Source organism: Crocodylus siamensis, chromosome 9 (assembly GCF_052110815.1).
Source record: "Crocodylus siamensis isolate JL-2025a chromosome 9, ASM5211081v1, whole genome shotgun sequence".
Lineage (NCBI taxonomy): Eukaryota > Metazoa > Chordata > Crocodylia > Crocodylidae > Crocodylus > Crocodylus siamensis.
In genome coordinates this window covers 39623872-39645403 of record NC_143403.1, presented here as the reverse complement: position 1 = coordinate 39645403, position 21532 = coordinate 39623872, and the positions used below count along the sequence as shown (strand labels likewise).

The 21532-nt window shown below is 43.2% G+C and overlaps 1 protein-coding gene across 2 annotated transcripts in view; it reads left to right on the top strand.

Moving 5' to 3' along the window:
• The window catches only part of GLG1 (golgi glycoprotein 1), a 105160-nt gene that overhangs the window by 48851 nt on the left and 34777 nt on the right, over window positions 1-21532 (top strand). For both annotated transcript variants that reach the window (XM_090062359.1, XM_090062360.1), the window contains exons 5-12: window positions 1836-2039; window positions 5711-5782; window positions 6928-7111; window positions 9321-9535; window positions 15144-15265; window positions 15957-16058; window positions 17876-18029; window positions 20628-20765. In XM_090062359.1, coding sequence (XP_089918485.1) covers window positions 1836-2039; window positions 5711-5782; window positions 6928-7111; window positions 9321-9535; window positions 15144-15265; window positions 15957-16058; window positions 17876-18029; window positions 20628-20765 — 1191 coding nt within the window. The remainder of the gene's footprint in view (window positions 1-1835; window positions 2040-5710; window positions 5783-6927; window positions 7112-9320; window positions 9536-15143; window positions 15266-15956; window positions 16059-17875; window positions 18030-20627; window positions 20766-21532) is intronic.

Below are 21532 nucleotides of genomic sequence, written 5' to 3'. Positions count from 1 at the left end.
GTGGACTCATGTGGCTCTGCATTGCAGCAGCTGTGGCCTTGACACTTTTTGGTAAGGGCTGAAGCCTGAGAATCAGCAGTTGCCCACCTCCCCCAACTTGATTCTAAGACAACTGGCTTTTTTTTTTTTTTTTTTTTTTTTTTTTTTTTTTTACATGTTAATGCAGGGGGAAAACACCTCATCTTTAGAATTTGAGTAAATATAGAAATTGAGTCTGCAAATATTACTGTAAATTTAACAATAGTATCTTAGTGGACTATGCCAGGCTGAGGGATTTAGACTCGGGCCAATGTTCATGCCTTTCTGCATAAAAATTCAAGCTTTTCTGGCAAAATTAATTGCACCCATGTTCACATCTTCCCTGTAGTGACAGAATCCCTTTTTTCTGCCAGCAGGACAAAACCAACTTAGAGTGACAAAGCTTTTGCTGCCGCCTTCCAGCTAACAGAAGCTGCATGTAAATATCCCCTGGCTTTATGCTACCTGCTAATGTCTCCTATGATGCACTGTGTACCCCCCTGATACAGTAGCTGCAGTGGTCTGAGCATGAACTCTGTGTGTGTGTGTGTAGGAGCTCTGGTGCACACCAGGGTGCATAGAATGAAGGAAAGGGGGTTTGATGTGGGAGGCCTCTAGTAATAGATCTGTTCTCTATTCCTTCTTCCCTCCCCTGCCTTGATGAGGTCCTGATAAAAATGAACAAGGCTGATTTTGAAAATACCTTTTGTAGTGTGCCAGGAAACTTGCATACCTTTCATTTAACTTTTTACATGTGCCTAGAACAGTGGATTTCAACCTGGGATCCGCAGACCCACACTTACAATTTGGAGAGATCCGCACCTCCATTCGGGATTTTTTTTTTTTAGGAATCTGCAAATGAAAAAAGGTTGAAAACTGAGAGACGTGCTTTGACTAATCAGCACCAGAATATTATCTTTAGCTGAATGGAAGCAATACAGCTTGTGCCATTCTATGGAAGGGGGCAGCTGTGCTCCGGTCACTTGCTGTCATTGCTTATGATACAAAGTTAGCTACAGGTTTCTGTCACTCTTATGGGATATTGAGGCATGAATGCCTGTTAATCAGTTCTAAGCTAATCCTGCAGAACTTCAGAGATTCAGTGTAGCATTGGGATTTTTTTTTTCCCGCCCCCCCCCCCCCAACCCCTGCAGTAGAAGGATTAATGTTGAGAATACTCTGTTGGTTACAGCTCCTTTGCAAGCTCTTAACGTTGTAATTATTGTTGACTAGCACGAACGGTTCTTCAGCTTGAAGTAGCTGTAATCCCTCCCCTCACCAAAAAATGTTCTCTTCATGCAACAGTGCTGCTTGTTGCTATGGTTAAAGGAGATTAAAGATAATTTGGCCATTTTGGTAAAGTGCTCTAAGAAGGATCTAAATGATGATAATACTTTAAAGCTTATTAAACAATTCCAGAAGCATTACAGAGTCAAAGCTCTGAGCCAGTGGCACTAAGTGAATATGCACTATATGAGATATTGTTCAAGGCAGTTGGGCTGCAAAGAGAGAAAAGCAGGGAGCACACAACAGATTTCTTTTGCAGTTTAATTTTGCTTCACTGGCCCTTTCTTGGCATCTGAGTCAGCTTGTAGTCAGCTCACAAATTTCAAGATGAACCATTTCTAGAGTTTGTGATTCATTGCTTCTGCCCTTCATCTGTGTGCAGGGGCAGAATACTTGTCTGAAATAAGCTTCCATCTTTGAATGTAGGTACGTTTTTTGAACATCATTTAGTTTTGGTGGTGGTTGTTTGTAGTAATGGAGCTCAAACACCCATTGAGTGAAGATTTTGATACACTATGTTCATTGTACAGGATGCCCACTCACAAGGAGAAGTGGTGGCCTGCTTGGAAAAAGGCTTGGTAAAAGAGGCAGAAGAGACGGATGGTAGAGTTCAGGTTTCCGATCGTTGTAAGAAAGCAATTCTTCGCGTGGCTGAACTCTCTTCTGATGACTTCCACTTGGACAGACACCTGTACTTTGCATGCCGAGATGACCGAGAACGCTTCTGTGAAAATGTGAGTTGCTTCAAATGTTAGTCCCTCCCTCCCCTTTTATTCCCCCCTCCCCCAAAGGGGGCCTTAACAAGAAGTAAAGGGCTGAAAAAGAGCCTGAACAAACTTTACTACAGAAAACAGTATTCAGTGGTGCCCCTGTTGTATATCCTTCATTTATCTTTTAAAAATGCAACCTGTAAACAAGCTGCTTTGAAGAGGTTGGTGAAAAGAATATAGCTTGCACTGATGAGCACTGCCCTTCTCCACTGTCAGAATTTGGAGGTGAGCTGTTCATTATCTCTGTGAAAGAGTTTGGTTTTTATTTAGTACTGTGGTTTAGTAGTATGCTTCATATTGCTTTTTTAGGCTTAATTTTAGCTAATCTTTGGCACCAAGAACACCTACAGGTTTTTATGAGAAGTTCCTCAAAATGGATAGGAAGGAGGGAAAGAGTCTTCATTCATAAAATGTAAAGTCGGAAAGGACCACAAAGGATCATCATGTTAGACCCCCTTCACCTGGCAGGAAAGAGGACTGAGGTCAGATGACCCCAGCCAGATGTCTGTCAAGCCTCCTCTTGAAGACCTCCAAGTTAGGTGGTAGTACCACTTCTGTTGTAAACCCATTCCAGATTCTGGCCACCCTTATTGTAAAAAAATAAATAAATAAAAAATTACTTCTTAATGTCTAACCTGAATCTACTGTCTACTAGTTTGCACCCATTATTCCTAGTTACTCCTAGGGGTGCTCTGGTAAATAGCACATCTCCAATTCCCTGTTTTCCTGCCTTGATAAACTTGTAGGAGGCTACAAGGTCTCCCCTCAGATGTCTTTTGTGAAGGCTGAAGAGATCCAGATCCTTCAACCTCCCTTCATATGATTTTTCACAGAGGCCACTAATCATGCCAGTGGCCCTCCTCTGAACCCTCTCCAGATTCTCTGTGTCCCTCTTGAAGTGCAGCACCCCAAACTGGTCACAGTACTTCAACTGTGGCCTGACCAATGCTGCATAAAAGGGGGCATCACCTCTCTCAATCTGGTAATGCACAACAAGGTGCGATTGGCTTTGTTGATGGCTTCATTACACTGCTGGCTCATGTTTATCACAAGGTTAATGCAAATTACCTGCATCTTCTACAACAGAAGAATGGGAAATGCAACAAGAGACTAGCCTGAGTGGCAGTGATCTCTTCAATGCATTGAAACTCAAAAAGGAATCCTACAAAAAGTGGGAACTTGGTCATATTACCAGGAAAGGTACAAGGATATTGTATGGGCATGCAGCAAGAAAATTGGGAAGACCAAGGCATAATTTGAGGTGCAACTGGCAGGTGGCATAAGGCAATAAAAATAGATTCTATAAGTATATCAAGTAAGAGGAAAATTAAGGAAAGCGTGGTTCTAAATGCAAAAGACAACCTAGTTACAGATGGAAGTATTTAACTTTTTTACCTCAGCCTTTATGAATAAGGTCAGCAGCCAGATCATGAGTGTAGTTAGCAGCAAAGATGGAGAAAGAGAAAAAGAGAGCGTAGAGCAGTGGAAGAACAGGTTAGGGATTGCTTAAAGAAGCTAGCTGTTTTCAAGTCAACAGGGCCAGATGGGATACAGCCTAGGATACTGAAGGAATTGAGTGAGATTTAATTTCAAAGCCATTGGCTGTTGTCTTTGAGAAACTGGAGGTCCTAGATGATTGGAAAAGGAGGCAAATATACTGTTTGTCTTTAAGACTGGGAAGAAAGAGGATCTGGGGAAGTACAGACCAGTTAGTCTGATCTTGATACCTGGAAAGATCATGAAGCAGGGCTAAAGGAATCTATTGTGAAGCACCTAGAGGTTGTCATGCGCTGAGGCATGGGCTGTCTGCCTGGTGGCTAACTTGAGCCAATGGTCCAAGGGATGGCAGGATCGAAGCCAGTGTCAGAGTCCAAGTCAAAGCAGAAGCAACAAGCAAGGCAAAATCAGAGAGCAGGCTGGGTCAGGTACTTGGGAGAGATGAGTTTCAAATGGTCAAATGGTCCAGTTTGAGGCAGAGGCCAAAGTCCAAGCAGAGCCAACAATGCGGGTGATCCAATTTGGAACTGGGACACAGGAGCATGGAAACATCAGTATAGTCTAAGAATAAAAAGGGCCTTGTTCAGACAGCTTCCACAAGGAACAGGATCCCATATATAGGTGGGAGGATTCATTTAGCATCTGGGAGCCCTGAGCCAATTGGACCAGCAGTAGGAGGCTTTTTCCCAGTGTGGCCTCTCTCTGCCAGTCTACCTTTGTTGTGTTCGAGGCCTGGTGAAAGACTAAGCTGGTGCTCAGTCTCTGAATCTCCAGGTTAGGGTTCAGGACCAGATCCTGACAGAGGAGAAAAAGGTGATTAGGAAGAGCCTGCATGGATTCACTAAGAACAGCTCAGGCCTAACTTAATTTCCTTCCATGATAAGGTGACCGGCTCTGTGGATGGGGAGAGAGCAGTGGATATGATGTACCTTAACTTTAGTAAGGTGTTTGATGCTGTCTCCCAGGACATTCTCATACTATGGGAATACAGACTAGATGAAAATACTGTAAGGGGGATGTATGACTGGTTGAATCATGGTGCTCAACCAGTAGCCATCAGTGGTTCTATGTTTAGTTTGGATAAGGTATCAAGTGGGGTTGCCTAGGGGTGTGTCATGTGTCCGGTATGATTTAACACCTTAATTAATGATTTGGGTGATGGGATTGAGTGCACACTTAGCAAATTTGCACATGACGTTAAGTTGGGTGTCAGTTGCAGACACCCTGGAGGGTAGGGCTAGGATCCAGAATGACCTAGATAGAGTGCAGACCAGTTTTCAGTCTATCACTTGTTCTTGCCGAGTCTCATCTGAAAGGTCCTGCACTTGGGACAGAATGATTGCATGCACAAATACAGACTGGAGAATCACTGGCTGGATTGTAGTGCTGCAGGGAAGGACATGGGGGTTACAGTGAATATGAGCCAACAGTGAATTATTTGCAAGAAAAGCCAACAGCCTACTGGGTTGTATTAACTGGAGAAGTTGTGGAATCTCCACCCCTAGAAATTGTCAAGAGCAGGTTAGACAGACATCTGACTAGGATGGTTTAGAGGCATGGTTATTCATGTTAGTCAGAAGGCAAAGTAAGTTTTGCATCTCAGACTAAATCAGATGTACAGCAAGCTTTTGTAAGCAGAGGGCTTGCTTCATCAGAGACCCCTCAGATGGGATGATTTAGTTAGGGCTGATCCTGCCTTGATCAGGTAGCTGGTCTAGATGACTTCATGTGGTCCCTTCCAGCCTTAGTTTTCTATGATCCTGCTTTTATCATTAAGCTGTTTAACAGCAGGTGAGATGGATCACAGGCTCTGCTACCAGAACCTTGGCGTAGACAGTTGCAGCAGGGGAGGAGATCTATATAGATCCTATTCCTTTACATTAATGCAGTTTATTCCTTAGCAAAAAGAACAGAAAGCAGGAGTTGGTACGGATAACTCAGCTTTAACATTTTTCTTGACAAAAAGAGCTGTTACATCAGATGGTGACACTAACAAGTATTAGCTGTTCCTATAATGAATGGGCATTGCGTTTAGTAATGTAAAAATTGGCTTTGAGCTCCATATGATACAGTTATATTTTGGTGAGCATGAAAAAGGTATTTTCTCCTGAAGAGCTAATGTCGCTATTCTGTTTCAGACACAAGCTGGGGAGGGTCGTGTGTACAAGTGCCTCTTTAACCACAAGTTTGAAGAATCTATGAGTGAAAAAGTAAGCATCTCGACTGAGCAGTCATCTCACCCGGCAGTCATAGGATTTTCCATCCATTGGACAGACACTTTGCCTCTTTCCTTCTGAACATTACAGTAACTCTCTGTTAATTGACCCTATACACCTGGGTATACACCTGAATACCTTTACAGCTCCCTTTAAATTGAGACAAGTACTTACAGCTGCATTTGGTAGTGTAATTCTGGTTAGTCACTCTTCTGTGGGAAGACTGTGCTTGTTTAAGAGGTTTGTTTTGTTTGTTTGTTTTTTGTTTTAAGTATGGAGCTAGAGTTGGTTTTCCCAGATGATGGAAGCAAAAGCTGGAAAATGCAGAGGCTGGATCAAGTAAAGAGATCATCAAATACCTCTCCTGTCCTTTGGATACTCCCACTTCAAATTTAATGAGCAATGTTGCCTTTTTAAGTTCTTGAGAAATCATTCTTTATATGTAGGGCAATTTAGACTTAAAATAATGTAATGTATTTCAACATGGGCATTTCCCTACAGTGCAGACCACTTTGGTACAAGTATTAGTGAAAAACAGTGATTTGCACTATGACGCTATGTCTCCATTTCCAGAGCTTTATATTTGCAGCCTTTAGAGCCTCTGATCATGGTACAGATGTAGGGAGCACAGAGGGGAAGATCAGACCTTGGATCTCCGCACTTAATTGGGGAACATAATAGTCCATATTCTTCTTCTTTCCTTTACCCACATTGCAGTCAAGCTCTTTTATTGTATTCTCTTATTCCAATCTCCTAATCACTCAACCCCTCTCCAGATACACTTTCATATGAATATTGTTTTATTTTTTAATAAGTTTGATCATTTTCTGAATTATCTGTTTTACTTGGATTATTTCTTTGAAATTAAAAAAAAAAAAAATTGTAATGTGCAGAAGTGGAGAATTTGTCCTCCTAATATGTGGTTACCCCTTGCTCCACTGATCTCAAACTTTGGTTCAATATCCATACCCTGTGCCACCCAGAGATTCATCAAATTTCAGAGCAACCCTAGGAAGCTTGTTTGTGTTTAGAGCGTTTAGCCATTTTCTAAACTGAAAAGATTTGTCAAACTTAACTATAGTAAAAGTTTCACTTCGTAGCAATATAGTGAAGATTGTGTTGATTTTTATTTTCCTCAGTGTCGTGATGCTCTGACAACCCGTCAGAAGCTAATAGCCCAAGATTATAAAGTCAGCTACTCATTAGCAAAGTCCTGCAAAAGTGATCTGAAGAAGTACCGCTGTAATGTGGAGAATCTTCCCCGATCTCGAGAAGCCAGACTTTCCTACCTGCTGATGTGTTTGGAGTCTGCTGTACACAGAGGTGAGAGGGATTTAGAGTTGGGTAACATGCCTTGCTCATTAGAAGATTTAAAGATTGAACTAAAATGGGGGTAGATATTGTACTCTTTAACAACCTTACACCCACATCTTAAAGTTATAGAGGAGTAGGGCTGGAAAGGACCTCAAGAGGTCCCAGACCTGTGCCTGAAGCAGGATCATCCCTATCCAAATCATCCTGTACACCCATAATCTAAACTGCATAAGACTACAATCAACCCTGACACAACAGCCCTTACACCTTAACCTGCCCCAGGTAAAGCACAGGAATGATGGCAGTCAATGTCCTGCTTCTATAAAATGTTGTCAGTGCATGCTCAAGAGGTCCTGGGTAGAAGACCATGCCTCCTGCTACAGAGCAAAGTAAAAAACAAAAACAAAAAAACCCCCACGGTCTGTACCAATCTGACCATGGGGTAAAATTACCTCCTGACCCCAAATATGGCAGTTGACCTGACCATGAACCCAGGGGCAAGGCCTTCTAGCAAGAAACTCTCTGTTCCCAGCCTTCCCTTGTAGCCAAACATCCAGTGTCTCTGGAAAGGCTTAAAAACAGCCTGACACATACAGCAGAAAAGGAGGCAGGGTGTGAGCAACAAGCAAAGCGCAGAAGCGTGGGAAATACCCATGGTAGAAAATAAGCATAGCTGCACCTCTTAGATCATCCCCAACTAGTGGCTGTCCAACCTCTTCTTGAACACCTCCAATGATGAAGAGTCCACAATTTCCCTAGGCAGTCTATCCCATTGCCTCACTATTCTCACTGTGAAGGGTTTTTTTTTCTGCGGCAAGAAAGAAAAGGTGCTTTTCCTCCTCTTTATGGCAGCCCTTCAAGTATTTAAAGACTGCTGCCATGTCCCCTCTTAAGCACCTTTTCCACAAGCCGAACATGCCTAGCTCCTTCAGCCTGTTCTTGTATGACTTGCTTTCCAAGTCCTCGATCATTTTTCTTGCCTGCCTCTGGACCCTCTCTAACTTATCCATATTCTTTTTTAAATGTGGAGCCCAGAACTGCCCACAGTACTCCAGATGAGACTTAATCAATAGGGCTGTGTGAAGCTTCAGTAGCCGATTCAATTTGGAGGAGATCCAGCGGCTGAATCTCAGAATCTGAATTGAAACGGATGACCTGTTAAGAGGTCCAAATTGAATCGGAAGCCTCCAAATCGATTTGGAGAAATTCAGGGACATAGGCTATACAGGCTTCCCTCGCATAAAGCGAACCCGTTTTATAAAGTAACAAATAGGGATAGGTTCCCAAGGTGGTGAGGGAGGGAGTAAGGCAGGGACTAGGGGAGGGGCATGGAGAGGGGTGCCATTCCCAGGGCTACACTGTGCTCTGCCTGTCCTCCCCTGTGCCTGGGCACTGCCTGTCCCCACTCACCCCAGCTTCTGGGCTGCACCATTCCGTGCTGCAGGCAGCTGGTGTCGGCTGCTTCCAGGGCTGCTGCAGCAGGGGCTGGGGGGAGTGGTAGCAAACAGAATCCTGGGCAGCGCAGGACGCAGTGCAGCTTGTCCGCACTCACTCTAGCCCATGCTGCAGTGGCCCCGGGAGCAAACAGTGCCAGCTGCAATGAGAATGGTTGGGTGGAGGGCAGGGCACCTCTTGCTGCTCCATGCCCTCTGGGAGGGCTGTGGGCTGGGTGGCTGTCGGGCTCTTCTTCGGGGGTGCGTGGCCCTGGATGTGCTAAAATACACTTTCCTCAGTTTCGTATAAAGCTTCTAAATTGCTGCAACTTGCTCCATTTCTTTGAAAATGATGGTTTGAATGTATGAAGAGTAGATAACGTACTATGAGATCAGAAATCTATGAGGTCTGGTCTCTAATTGTATTATATCAAGGGCCTCTCTTTAACGATAAGAGTCCAAAAAGGAATATTCCTATCCAAAAGGAATATTCCATTTTGGTATAAAAACATTCTTGAAATAAAGAATTTTATATTTCAAGCAGTTGTTGATCTGAAGTGCCTTTAGCAATTTGGTCTGTTGTCGATAGTAACTGGAGACTTGTGGATCAATCAGGTGTATTCAGTAATTTGTATATACATCTTAGTGTCCAATATTGTACAAAATGCAGGTAATATTCTTGGTTCTTCAGTGTATGAAATGTTTTTCTTCACAAACGCTCCTGGCATTACCAAATAACTTCACTAAATTTTAATACTAACTTATCTCTTTCTCATTTGGCCTAGGTCGGCAGGTGAGCAGTGAGTGCCAGGGTGAAATGTTGGATTACCGGCGCATGCTAATGGAAGACTTTTCACTCAGCCCAGAGATCATCCTCAGCTGCCGAGGCGAGATTGAGCACCACTGCTCAGGGCTGCATCGGAAAGGGCGTACTTTGCATTGCCTGATGAAAGTTGTGCGTGGGGAGAAGGGGAGTGTTGGGCTGAACTGCCAGCAGGCGGTAAGGAGACTTTTTGTTGTTGCTTCAGTCTGCTGTTGTGCAGTCTGAAGTACTGTTTTCCCTCTAATTTCTTAACTTGTGATTTAAGATCCTAGTAGAGACAATCTGGGTGTTCAGAGTGTTGCATTCTGGTGGCAATAGTAGAATTCTTGTAGTTTTGAAGCTTGACTTGCTATCTAGTAATGTTGGAGTAATTTTGCTTTAAAGAATGAATTGCAGTACCACATTGTTTTAATTCAGTTTTTAGAAACTGAACTTGATAATTAACTGCATTGTTAAATGATTTGATGCTTTTATATGCAGAGGAAGGATGCAGGGTAAAATTCCATTTATGAAAATTTCATTTTTCTTTGCTACATATGCAAAAAAAACTTTTCACAAAGTTACTTTTATTACATGTATGTATCTCTACTGCTCAAGCTAGGAAAAATAGAAAATTACAGATATACCACAGGCTTTGCAACTAAACATTGTAGCAGGGAATACCCACAGTTTGTAAAGGACTAAAAAAAGTAAGGATAATTTTTTTTTTTTTTTTTGTCCTTGAGTTCTGTAAAAGTTGTCTTTCTAAACCTAAGTTTTTTGCCCAGTTTTTCATTAGTTTTAACACCCTATTTACAAACTCCTTAGTTCTACGTAATATAATTTGAAAATGGTTCTGCTTATTTTTAATCTGAAGTTGGACTTGCTGTCTTACAATTATGTTATTTTGGGAATTTTCAGCAGAAGCCTGCCATTACTATAAGCCACAGACTACAAGTCACTGCTTTGGTAGATTTCATGCTGTCATGAGTTAGTATGCAGAAAATCTTCTTGCAGCGCTATGAGAATTCAAACATTTGGGAAAGCTCCAGTACTTCCCTGAATACTTCTGAAACTTTTGAGACCACTTCTGATCCAACTATTACATTTACTTGAATTTTAACGTGACCTCTCCCCCATAATTAGATTCTATACATGGGGAAAATTTTATAAATTTTTGTTATAATTTTCCATGAATAGAATCTAATTTATTAGAGGGTGGTTTTGAATTCATCCCTTCTACCACTGCAGGGGGTAGAGCAGTGGGGAGGTAAAGTAGCTTGGCCCTGCCACATCTGCCCCATGCCCTCCCCTCCCCCCAACCTCTGTTTTCCCTGCTCCACCCAGAGCCTCTGCTCTGCAATGGCAGGCTTTGTCTGCATTCTAGATTGGGCACATGCTTAGTGCCCTAGGCTGCAGCATGACTGGAACTTGATATTGCAGAGCCACGGTAAGGGGAGGGGGCAGTGCAGGCAGCAGTTGTGGCTTTAGCCCTGACTCCCAAGAAGGGGCTGGAGGCCAAGCCACATCAACTCTTTTCCCCTCCCTCCCTCCCTCCCTCACCAGTATGCGATTCTGAGATGGTGGGCTTTTTTTCCCCTCAATGTTAAATGGGGAAAGAAACCTCATCTTAAGTAAATACAGTATTGATTTTTTTCATAGTGCAAGACATTTTGGTGGCATTAGCTGCTAGAGGTTACAAATCAAATGACCCATGATCTTTATTCTTTGGGGAATAATAATAGGGGAGGAAGTTAAATATTTTAATTATGGAGTTAACATAGTTAATCTATTTCCATGGGTGAAATTAGAGAAATTTAGGGAGAGGAGAAACAGAGACTTGAAAAAATAAGTTGGACTTCCCACTCTAGCGAAAGTATTGAGTATAAATAGATGGTTAGGTGTGATAAAACACTGTTTTACTTTTCTGTGGTGGTGAAGTCATTTTTTTGAAGCCTAGAATACGTTTCTGAAGCACCCTCAGATGTCATTTACACTACAAACAGATATAGCCTTTATCACAGGAGAAAAGGTTCACAGAACAAAACATATTAACATTGTCCTGTTGTATCATAAAGGGTGTCTGAACAGTTGTCCGATGATACTGTGGATCAGCAGAACCGATTGATTCTCCAGGTATCCAACAGTGCACCACTGTGAGCCTAATCCTGGCCCCTCCTGAACCCTGAGCAGCCACTGTGGCCCCCACCACAGAACTCTGCTGCCCAGAGATATCCCTCACCAGGTGTCTGTCCAGGTGTAAATTGCCATGCACGATGACTTGCAAGCCATTTTATGCTCTCCATCCACCTGAGTCTGGCATCAGTAGTCTAAGCCATAGGGCGTAGGACTGATAACACTTGTATAAGTATCAAATGATACTGATTAAATGACATCCACAACGTTTTCGCAAGCAAGGTAAGAAAATATGATTTAGATGAAGGGTCTGTAATGTGGATAGAAAACTAGCTGGATCATCAGGCTCAGAGGGTTGTAGTCAACAGCTCAATGTCTACCTGACAGCTGGTATCAAGTGAAATGCCTCCAGGGTGAGTCCTGGCACCAGTTTTCTTCAATATCCTCATCACCTGGAAGATGACATAGAGTGCACCCTCAGCAAATTTGCAGATGACACCAAGCTGTGGGGAGTGGTAGATACGTTGTAAAATAGGATTAGGATTCAGAGAGACCTAGAGAAATTGGAGCATTGGACCAAAAGAAATCTCATGAGGTTCAATAAGGATAAGTGTGAAGTCCTTAGGATGGAGCAATTCCATGCCCTGGTACTGGCTGGGCAGCAGCTCTGCAGAAAAGGATTTGGGGGTTACAGTGGACAATAAGCTGAATATGAGTCAACAGTGTGCTCTTGTTGCTAAGCCTACTGGGCTGCATTGCCAGCAGATTGAGGGAAGTGATCCTTCCCCTATATTCAGTACTGGTGCGGTCACACCTGAAGTAGTGTGTCCAGTTTTGCTGCTGCTGCGCCCCCCCCCACCCCCCCTCCGCTAACAAAAGGATGTGAAAAAATTGGAGAGAGTACAGGTTAGGGCAACAAAAATGGTTAAGGGGCTGAGGCTTATAAGTTCTCATAAGACAAGGCTGAGGGAATGGGCCTTAGTCTGGAGAAGAGAAGGCTGAATAGCAGCCTTCAACTCCCTGAAATGGGGTTCTAAAGAGGTTGGAACAAGACTGTTCTCAGTGATGGCAGATGACAGAACAAGGAGCAATGGTCTCATGTTGCCTCAAGACCTGGCTCTCCTCCACCTCCTGCCACTGGGCTGCATTCTGGGTGGCTCTGCCAGCCCATGGAGCTGAGCCTGGCATGGCAGGAGGTGGGGGAGAGCCCCTGGCCAGGGCTGTACTTGGAGCCAGGGCCGCACTTCAAGCAGCTCCGCCACAGCTGTCTGCCGCTTCCTGCTGCCAGGCTCAGTTCCGTGGTGCTGTGGAGACTCCAACTGCCAGGCTGTGCTCCAAGTGGCTCTGCCAGCCCTGTGAAGCTCAGCCTGGTGGCGGGAGGCTGCAGGAGAGCCAGTGATGGAGCTGCTTGGAGCGCAGCCCTGGCCAGTGCCTTTTCCCTGCCTCCCACCACCACCAGGCTCAGCTCTATGGGGCTGTGGAGCCTCCTGCCACCAGGCTGTGCTTGCCAGGGCTGTGCTCCGAGTGACTCCACCCCTGGCTCTCCTGCTGCCGGGCTGAGCTCCATGGGGCTGGTGGAGCTGCTCGAAGTGCGGGTGGGCAGTGGGGAGAGCTAGGGCTGTGCTCCAAGCAGGTCTGTTTGCTCCACAGAGCTCAACCTGCCCTCCTAGTGCTGCTAGACCCCTCCCAGGGGTGCGGGCTCCCAGATTTGTGCAGGATGACAGGAGGCAGCGGCTGCTGGCAAGCGACGTGAATTTTGCTTTTAGCAGTTTGAGTTGCAGTTTCTCAGAAATGCCTGCACCTATCTCCTTAAAACCTGCTACAAGGTGCCTGATGGCTGGATGTATCCACAGCTGTTCAGATGGAAGCAGGTTTTAATGCTGACTATGGACAAATGGCAAACATAAAGTGGCTAGCAAGTTGCCATTCCAAGCAACTAACAGACTGGCACAACCACCTGTACCTTGTCACCTCCATGCAGTAGAGTTCTGCTAAAAGGGCTAAAGTGACCAACATGAATCAAAATGGACCCAGGATTTGGGCAGAAGCTGTGCATTGTGGGATGCCTGAAGGACTGGCTGAGCTGCTTATCCCAGGAATGATGTACATCAAGGGGACAACCTTTCAGACACTTTGCAATGCCCTGGATCAAACCATTAGTACTTAATCTACATTTGTTTTCAGCCCCTGTCCCAGGAACTAGACACCTAGAAGACCACATAATGTCCTTGGAGAAACCAGTTTTTCTTGGGTTTGTTCTGAGGAAAACCAGGTCCTCCCAGGACAAACATAACATCTGCTTACTCTCTTAGGCTCTTAAGCCACCTAAATCCATACTTGTCTTCTCCTTCCACCTACTTCATGATGATGTGACTATGTGGATCCCCAGAATACTTGAATCAAGAATGCAAGGAAGACTTTATCCTCCACATTACAAGTTTTACACCTGAGAAACATCCAGTGCATCTGCAGAAATATTAAAGCCCTGACACCACACTACAATTAGAGGGCATCAAAGAAACTGGATAAACCAAAAGATGGTCTTATTTAACCAAAACACAATCTGCAAGCAAGACCGAAAGCCATGTGCTGTCTAAATTAAACACAAAATTTCCCATAGCCTGTATCTGGCTGGAAGTTAGTTAATTCTGATCTCAACTTTGAAGGAAGCAGGCAATTCAAAGGAGTCCTGCCTACCAGGCACAATAAGCCATATTAAAAACAATGGGTTTCTGCTTAAGTTAATTCACTTCAAATTTACTGAGATGTTGTCATTTTTTGGGAATAAAAGCCATCGAAGACCACAGTGGGAAGAAGATCTGGCAGTTTCCTTTGGAGCTGATTTTGCCCACACTTCATATGGTCAGACCTCTGAAAGGGCTGGACTGCTTCAGTGCTTCACTTTTACTTACAAAGCTATCCTGGGAGCTGCTCCAAGTCTGTCAGTTCAAATCATCAACAAAGTGGGATACTTCACACTACCATAGCTAAATGCTACAGCAACCAGAAAAAGGGAAGGGATGATGATTTGGTAAAAAACAGTGAAAGGAAAAGTTTCCACCGACAAATAGGAGTGGGAAGGGCCTCCTGGGCCATAAAAGCTAGTCCGCTGAATTCTGAGGCAATCATTAAGAATCAAGAAAACTCCAAAATCCCCACTTAAAACTCTTAGTAACCTCCATGCACATTACTTGGAACACCAACACCACCTTATGACATAGGATAGGTAAAAACAGGAGAGGCAAGGGCATTGCCAAATCCCAGGCACTTCAATGATAGGGCTGTAATTTAGTTTCTTCATGCTCAGAAGGCCCTAGGAAGAAGCCCATGCCCCTATGGAAGGAAAAAATTCCCATACCATATGCCAATCTGACCCAACAATGCAATGCAAATTACCTCAGACAAAGGCATGAGCAGGGTCTTGGGTTTCAGGTGGTAAAACTTGCTTCCTCCTTGTAAAATTTTGAAGATCTAATTTCAAATCTTTCAAGTTGCTGTGAATTTTTTTTTTAAATGAAAAATTCAAAATTTTTCATTTAATTGTTCAAATCACCATGTCTACTACAGTGCAGTTATTGTTGTGGAATTGCTAACTTGGAAGATGGGAGCTCTCTTTGATTGGCCATGCTAACTAAGCTGTTTTTTCTTGTCTTCAATTCTTTTGTTCCAGCTTCAAACTCTGATTCAAGAGACTGACCCTGGTGCAGATTATCGCATTGACAGAGCTCTGAATGAAGCTTGTGAATCAGTAATACAGACTGCTTGCAAACACATTCGATCTGGAGACCCCATGTAGGTGTCTGCTATGCAGTTACAAAAAGCTTTATCATTGCTACTGGGCATGGGCATGCATAGAGTTTGCTTACTGACTTATATTAACCAACCCTAAACAAAGAATTCCAAGCAAATCTGCAACATGTATGAGCAATTTATATAATATCAGAGGTAGGAACTAGACTCTGAGCTGCTGTAGCTACTAGGTTGCCTTGGCATTAGCAGGGGATGTGACGAGTTTTTTGTAGTTGTAGGTTAAACTGGAATTGTTTGATATGAGCTTCTCTTCTTACACAGAACCTTGGCCTCATTTCTCTAATCAGAAGTGTGATAAAGTACAGTAACAAGTCTTGAAAGACAAGAGAAGGAAATGCATGTTGTGGACAGAAATGTTTGCTTTTTATATCCTTTTTTGAGCCCCATTACTTTATCAAAAATAAAACACTTCATGCTGTTTTCCCAATTTGTCAGTATTGCTGCAACAGGTTTATGTAGGCAGTAGAATTTGGTATGGTACATGGGAGGCAAGCTATTTTGGCTTCTTTCTGATGGTAAATATGTTCTCTGTTCAGATTTACACCTCTTTCCAGCTCAGATTCCACCAGGTGAGGGCTGCATGTAGGGTGGATTTAGCCCATTTACATGTAGCGGGGGCATCTCAGTTTGGGCTCGCTTATCTCCCCTTCTTTTCTTTGTCTCCCATTCACAGGATTCTGTCTTGCCTAATGGAGCATTTGTACACTGAGAAGATGGTAGAAGACTGTGAACACAGGCTCCTGGAGCTCCAGTACTTTATTTCTCGGGATTGGAAGTGAGTATTCTAAAATGTAAAGTGCTCTTCTTTTCCATATTGTTCATATCAAGTATATGGTAAGTAATTCCCACCAGTGTTGCTTTATGTTGCCCAGTGAAGTTATCCTACACTAGTATGATCAACGTATTATTGCCCTGGAGACTTGGCACTTCATCTTCCAGTTTGGGATCTTGTTAATCAGATATGCTGTGGGGCCACCCACTGATGTCTGGCACTAGTTCAGAGGTACAGGATCAAACTTTCTAGCAAACCTGTCTTTAATTAGAGCTCTGAGGCTCAACGTGTATAAGTGTAATCCGTTCACTGTTCATACTTCAGTGTAAGTTCTCTTTCTCAGCAGATGGGAGTGAGAGTGTTGCAGTGATGGGTATTATAAACACCAACAAACTTTCTGCTCACTATAGCAAGAATTCACTCTTAAGATGCTGGCTCTTGTTTTTATGGAGCTTAAAATGCTTCTATTCTCCACCTTGTTCCAAAACTTGGAGGACCTGACTTTCACCCCATGGATTGGGTGGAATTCCCTTTAACATTTTCTTATTGCTGCTTGTTTAGCTAGTCACTTCCAGTGATAGCTGTGAGTGCTTTTTTTTTTTTTTTCCTTCTGCTATAGCTCAGTTTACTGCCTGTGCCATCCTTCCAGCAGTGAGTTTCTTGGTTGAGTCAAATCACACAGTTCACAGGTTTTCCTTCTGCTGATTTAACATGCATTTAACCCTTGCTCTGCTAGAACAAATATTATTCAGATCTGAAGTCAATAGTTTTTTTTTTTTTTCCTGGCCTTGCATATTTAATCAGTGTTCTCTTGAACTGGCTAATAAAATTGCAGCATAAATTCCTAGAGGGAGGAACAGATTAGAAGTTGTGCACCATTCTTTTTTTCCTTACTGCTGCTTAAAGCAAGTGTTCATATAGTTTGATCCACCAATGCCACCTGTGTTCTACCTTTAAAAAATGCAATGAAAGCTTGATGCTATTTATCACCTTTGCTTTGTCACTAAATTTCCATTCCAGGAGGCTGGCAACACCAAGCTGCTTGCTTGGTTTAAAATTTAAGCATCTTTGCTAGAGCAGACCCCTTGTTTGTGATGGCAGGCCGCAATAGATCTTCAGTTAACTTTGTCACCCCATATCTATATCACTGAGCTAAATTAGAACCAATTCTGCTTCTTTTACATTTTAGACACATTTCAAAGTGGAAACAGTAGTACTTACAGTTTATGCTGCATAGGCAAATTTGTTATGTATGTGACTTGGCTTTATCCTGACCTGCTGCTGTGCCATTTGAGCTGATTTTATCAATTTCTGTGCACTAAGCTGTGTCATTCTTGGTTACTATTCGACTGGGAGCCCTTAAGAGTTGGGGTGCTCATGAGTGTAATGTTGGTGATTTGGTTGCTCATTCTTTTGTGTGAGGTTTTTAGAATAAGACCCATTTCCATGCCCCTTACAAGGGACCACTGCTTGAAGTGTCCTCTTTAAATAAGGCTGTAAACCAAGGACATTGCTACCTGTAGGCATTGAAGAGCCCAGAACACTTTTTTCAAGGGAAGGGACAGTTCCAAATTGAACAATACGTATTCTGACGACCTGCTGGTTTAGCTTATTAGAGTTTCTAACCTCTAGTACTACTATACTGTGTAGTATTGCTTTGTGCAACTTTAAAATGGATTTTATCCATTTTATTAGTATCAAGCCAGTTGTGTGGTGGACTTTGTTTAGAAGCAAAATTATAAAATATCTGCTAACCTTGACGACATGAAAGTGCTGTAGTAAGCTGTGGTAGTGATGATGCAAATTCTTATTTTCTACAGATTGGACCCTGTTCTTTACCGCAAGTGTCAGGGAGATGCCTCTCGGCTCTGCCATACCCATGGATGGAATGAGACTAGTGAGCTGATGCCTCCAGGAGCTGTGTTTTCCTGCTTGTATAGACATGCATACCGCACAGAGGAGCAGGGAAGGAGGGTATGCAGTAGAAACTTAACTTCTCATTATATCAATTAATGACATAAGAAATCTTGGTATGAGTTCAGACTTTGGTCAATCTTCATTAAAATTGCTAATACTGTTGAAAACTAGTTGAGGAAATTGTTTGCAGATATTTTGCATAAACTAAAATATCCTTCCCAGGTTTTTGCATAGACCTAAACTCTTCCTTGAAAAGTTAAGAAAGTATGTGAGTTCTCGTTAGAGAAATAGCTACTTCCAAATGCAGAATGGAACCAGGCAATTGCAATAAAGCTTGAGAATTAAGAGTTCTGTGTCTGAATCTGCTTGTGGATACTGAGTAGCCCTCTTCCCAACAAGTCATTTGATTTTTCTGTGCTGTAAATAGATTTGGCAGAATTGAGATTTATTATTTCAACAGCTAAAATCAGTGGTTATTTTTATGCAATTTTAAATAAATTTTTATCGATTTAAGTGGGGTGGGGAAAGTGCATGCTGCACTGCTTATACACTGCTTCTTTGGCAGTAGGTCAGGCAGCTGCTGTAGGAGCTGGGGTTGGAAGGCTGTAGGAGCTGGGGGTAGTAAGGCTGTGCTGGGGCAGGGTTGTTGGCAGCCAGGAGCCTGTGGGAGTTCAGCCCATGCACCTGTGTATCTGTGTATCTCCAGGAAAACTTAGCCACAAGCATGGCTTGTGCCAGAGCAGCCCCTGAGAGAGTAAGGCCCTTCCTTGCTGCCTCCTGTGTGGGTGGGTTTCTCCTGCATGCCCTGGGGGGGGGGGAGGGTCTGTTTGTCCTCTGCCAGCCTGGAATGGGGCTGGAAGAGCAGCCCAGGCCCCATTGTCTCCGCCTCTGCTGGCTGGGAGCCAGGGTTTTTCTGCTACTAGGGCACAGCCCTGTCTTCTGCCCACCACCTCCTTCATGTGGGTCCTGCAGCCACAAGCCTTACTCATAGTCAGTGTGTGTGTGTGTGTGTGTGTGTGTGTGTGTGCACCTGGCACCCTCCTGCCCACACCATCTTTCCTAATCCCTATCCCAGATTTTTTTTTATTACCTCCTCTCTCGATTACCAGCAGAAATATTTTTTTCATTGGCATACGTGTGAGAGATGATGTCACTGTTTATTAACAGAAATTGAATATTGCCAGACCTAGCTATAAAAATGTACTTGCAGTTAGTTTTTGTGACCTAGGGACATTTTTGTATTTCTTCAGAGTTTAATGGATTACTTAAACCAAATGTAGTGGTACAAACTGTCTTTCAGCCCTTTGCGGCAGATAACAATTCTTTTGCAATATAAACCTATGACAAAAGCATGGAGAAAATTTGACTGAATGTACTGATGCTTTCCTATGTAGAAATCTATCTGAACTATTTTTACACTTGGAGTTGGTGAGTTTTTCTGTTGAGATTACTCTAGAGTTGTGGGGGTACCAAGAGTCTCTTGGAAATAGTTGGGGTGCTTTTCAAAGATCCAGTTCCTCCTCTCATATTACATTGTAGAGTTCAGTTCCAGGGAGCTGGAATGGGATTACACAGCAGTATTAATGAATTTCTAGAGCCTAATGTAAATTGTCTTGTGGTGGAAGATTCGGTTGATCAAAAATTTCTCTTATGATGGGGAAGGAAGGAACCATCTTTCAGTGGCTTTGAATTCCAGTGTCTGGTGCCAGCAGGGAGATTTGTCATTGTAATTCATTTTGCCTTGGTGCTAACCACAGGAATTTAAGGTTCACTGCAAGTGATCCAGCAGTTAGGATGGGCAGGTTCTTTGTGTAAACTATTTTCCTTCTGAAGAAGGATTGGAGAACAAATGCCTGCAATTTAGTGCTAGTGAAGGTTACCGATCAAATGAATAAGAGCTGCACTCCTATAAGGCAATCACTGGACAAGATCCTATGTTGTATTTTCTTCTAACGGTGTTCACATTTATGCTAGGTAACCTTCTATGCTTCCTTTTAATCTTACAACTTGTCAGCGGCTCTGCCAGTATAGCTCAGGCGTGACCTGCAGTGCTACTTGCTATTTAAGTCCTGTGTATCCTTCCATGGTTTGCCTTGGTCTTGAGGGATATCAAACCTACTTTGCTGGGGTTCTCATAAGTTGGGTCAGATTGTGCTAGGATTTGGACTGTTTCATTTAATTTGACACCAAACACATTTTGACTTAAGCAATCCCTCATATTTAGATGTAGTCCCCGTAGTCCTCTTTCAGTTGTAATACAGCAGCATCTTGTTGATTTTTAGAGATGTATTTGGCAGTTAATTTAAAAAAACAAAGTGAATGTTACCTTTCATTAAAATGATTTTTATAGAACACTGTGACACAAAGATTGTAGAATATTAAGTACCCATTATAGTGGATGGGGGTAGAGACACTCTCCCCAGTCCATGAGAGAAGCCAGGGTACAGGACCTCTTTGGAGTAGGAACTGCTTGGCTTGTGGAGGCCAAGTACAGTGGTCTGTACCTTAGGAAGAGGGACCTGAATGTGTGGTGAGAGATTTGTTATCTTTTTCCATGGTGCATTTACCTCTGCATAACTTGGTATGTTCACTTATTGTGCAGCAGGTCAGAACTCTGTTTGTACCTTTTTAACAGTTTTTCTGCTTTCCATGTAGCTATCACGAGAGTGCAGAGCAGAAGTACAGCGAATTCTTCACCAGCGTGCCATGGACGTGAAACTAGATCCATCCCTCCAGGACAAGTGCCTGATTGACTTAGGGAAATGGTGCAGTGAAAAAACAGAAACAGGACAGGTACTGTACACTAGCCCTTTGTTGCTGGCAAAGCTTAAATCTCTACATTCATAGTTTAGAATTTTTTAAAATGTGTTAAGAATTGTTTAGGCAATCTGAAATGAGTACATAAATGAAGACGTGTTGCAATATCTTTCTGTAAAGGAGTAAGTATGTTGTTATAGAAGTTGCTGTATGGAAATGTGTATGATGTTATGGGATTATAATTGATATTTTGTTCTTTCCTTTACTGTGGCAGCTATTTTTTTTTTCCTTCTGTATCCTATTGCAAGTGTGAAATTTATTTTCTCTCTGTCTTTATCCCATTTGCATTTGGCAAATATTGACATGCTTCCCATGTTTGAAAAGAGCTGGAGTTAACATCTGCTGCTCTCTAACAAAACTTTGTCAGATTCTTCTTTCATGTAAAATCAGGTGTGGGCAATTATTTGGGCTGGAGAGGCCACTTGGAGTTTTGGTGAGCAGTTGCAGGCCAGGCTAGCACACCCCTCTCACCTCCCTACAACCAAGAACTCCCCTGAGTGGCCATCCAGCTTGCTATTCTGGCCTGTGGTGGGTCCCTTGCCCCTCTTGACCCGCGTGTGGTGGGAGGCAGCCTGAGCTGTGGTGTGTGCTGCTGGTCCTGCCACCCCCCGGCAAGCAGTGGTGTGGTAGCCAGACTCTGCTTCTCAGCAGCCTGGATGGAGCAGGTGAGTAGGGACACACTTGGCCAGGTAGATGGGGTGGGACTGTGGTTGGATGAGGAGCAGGATGGGCAAGCGGAATCA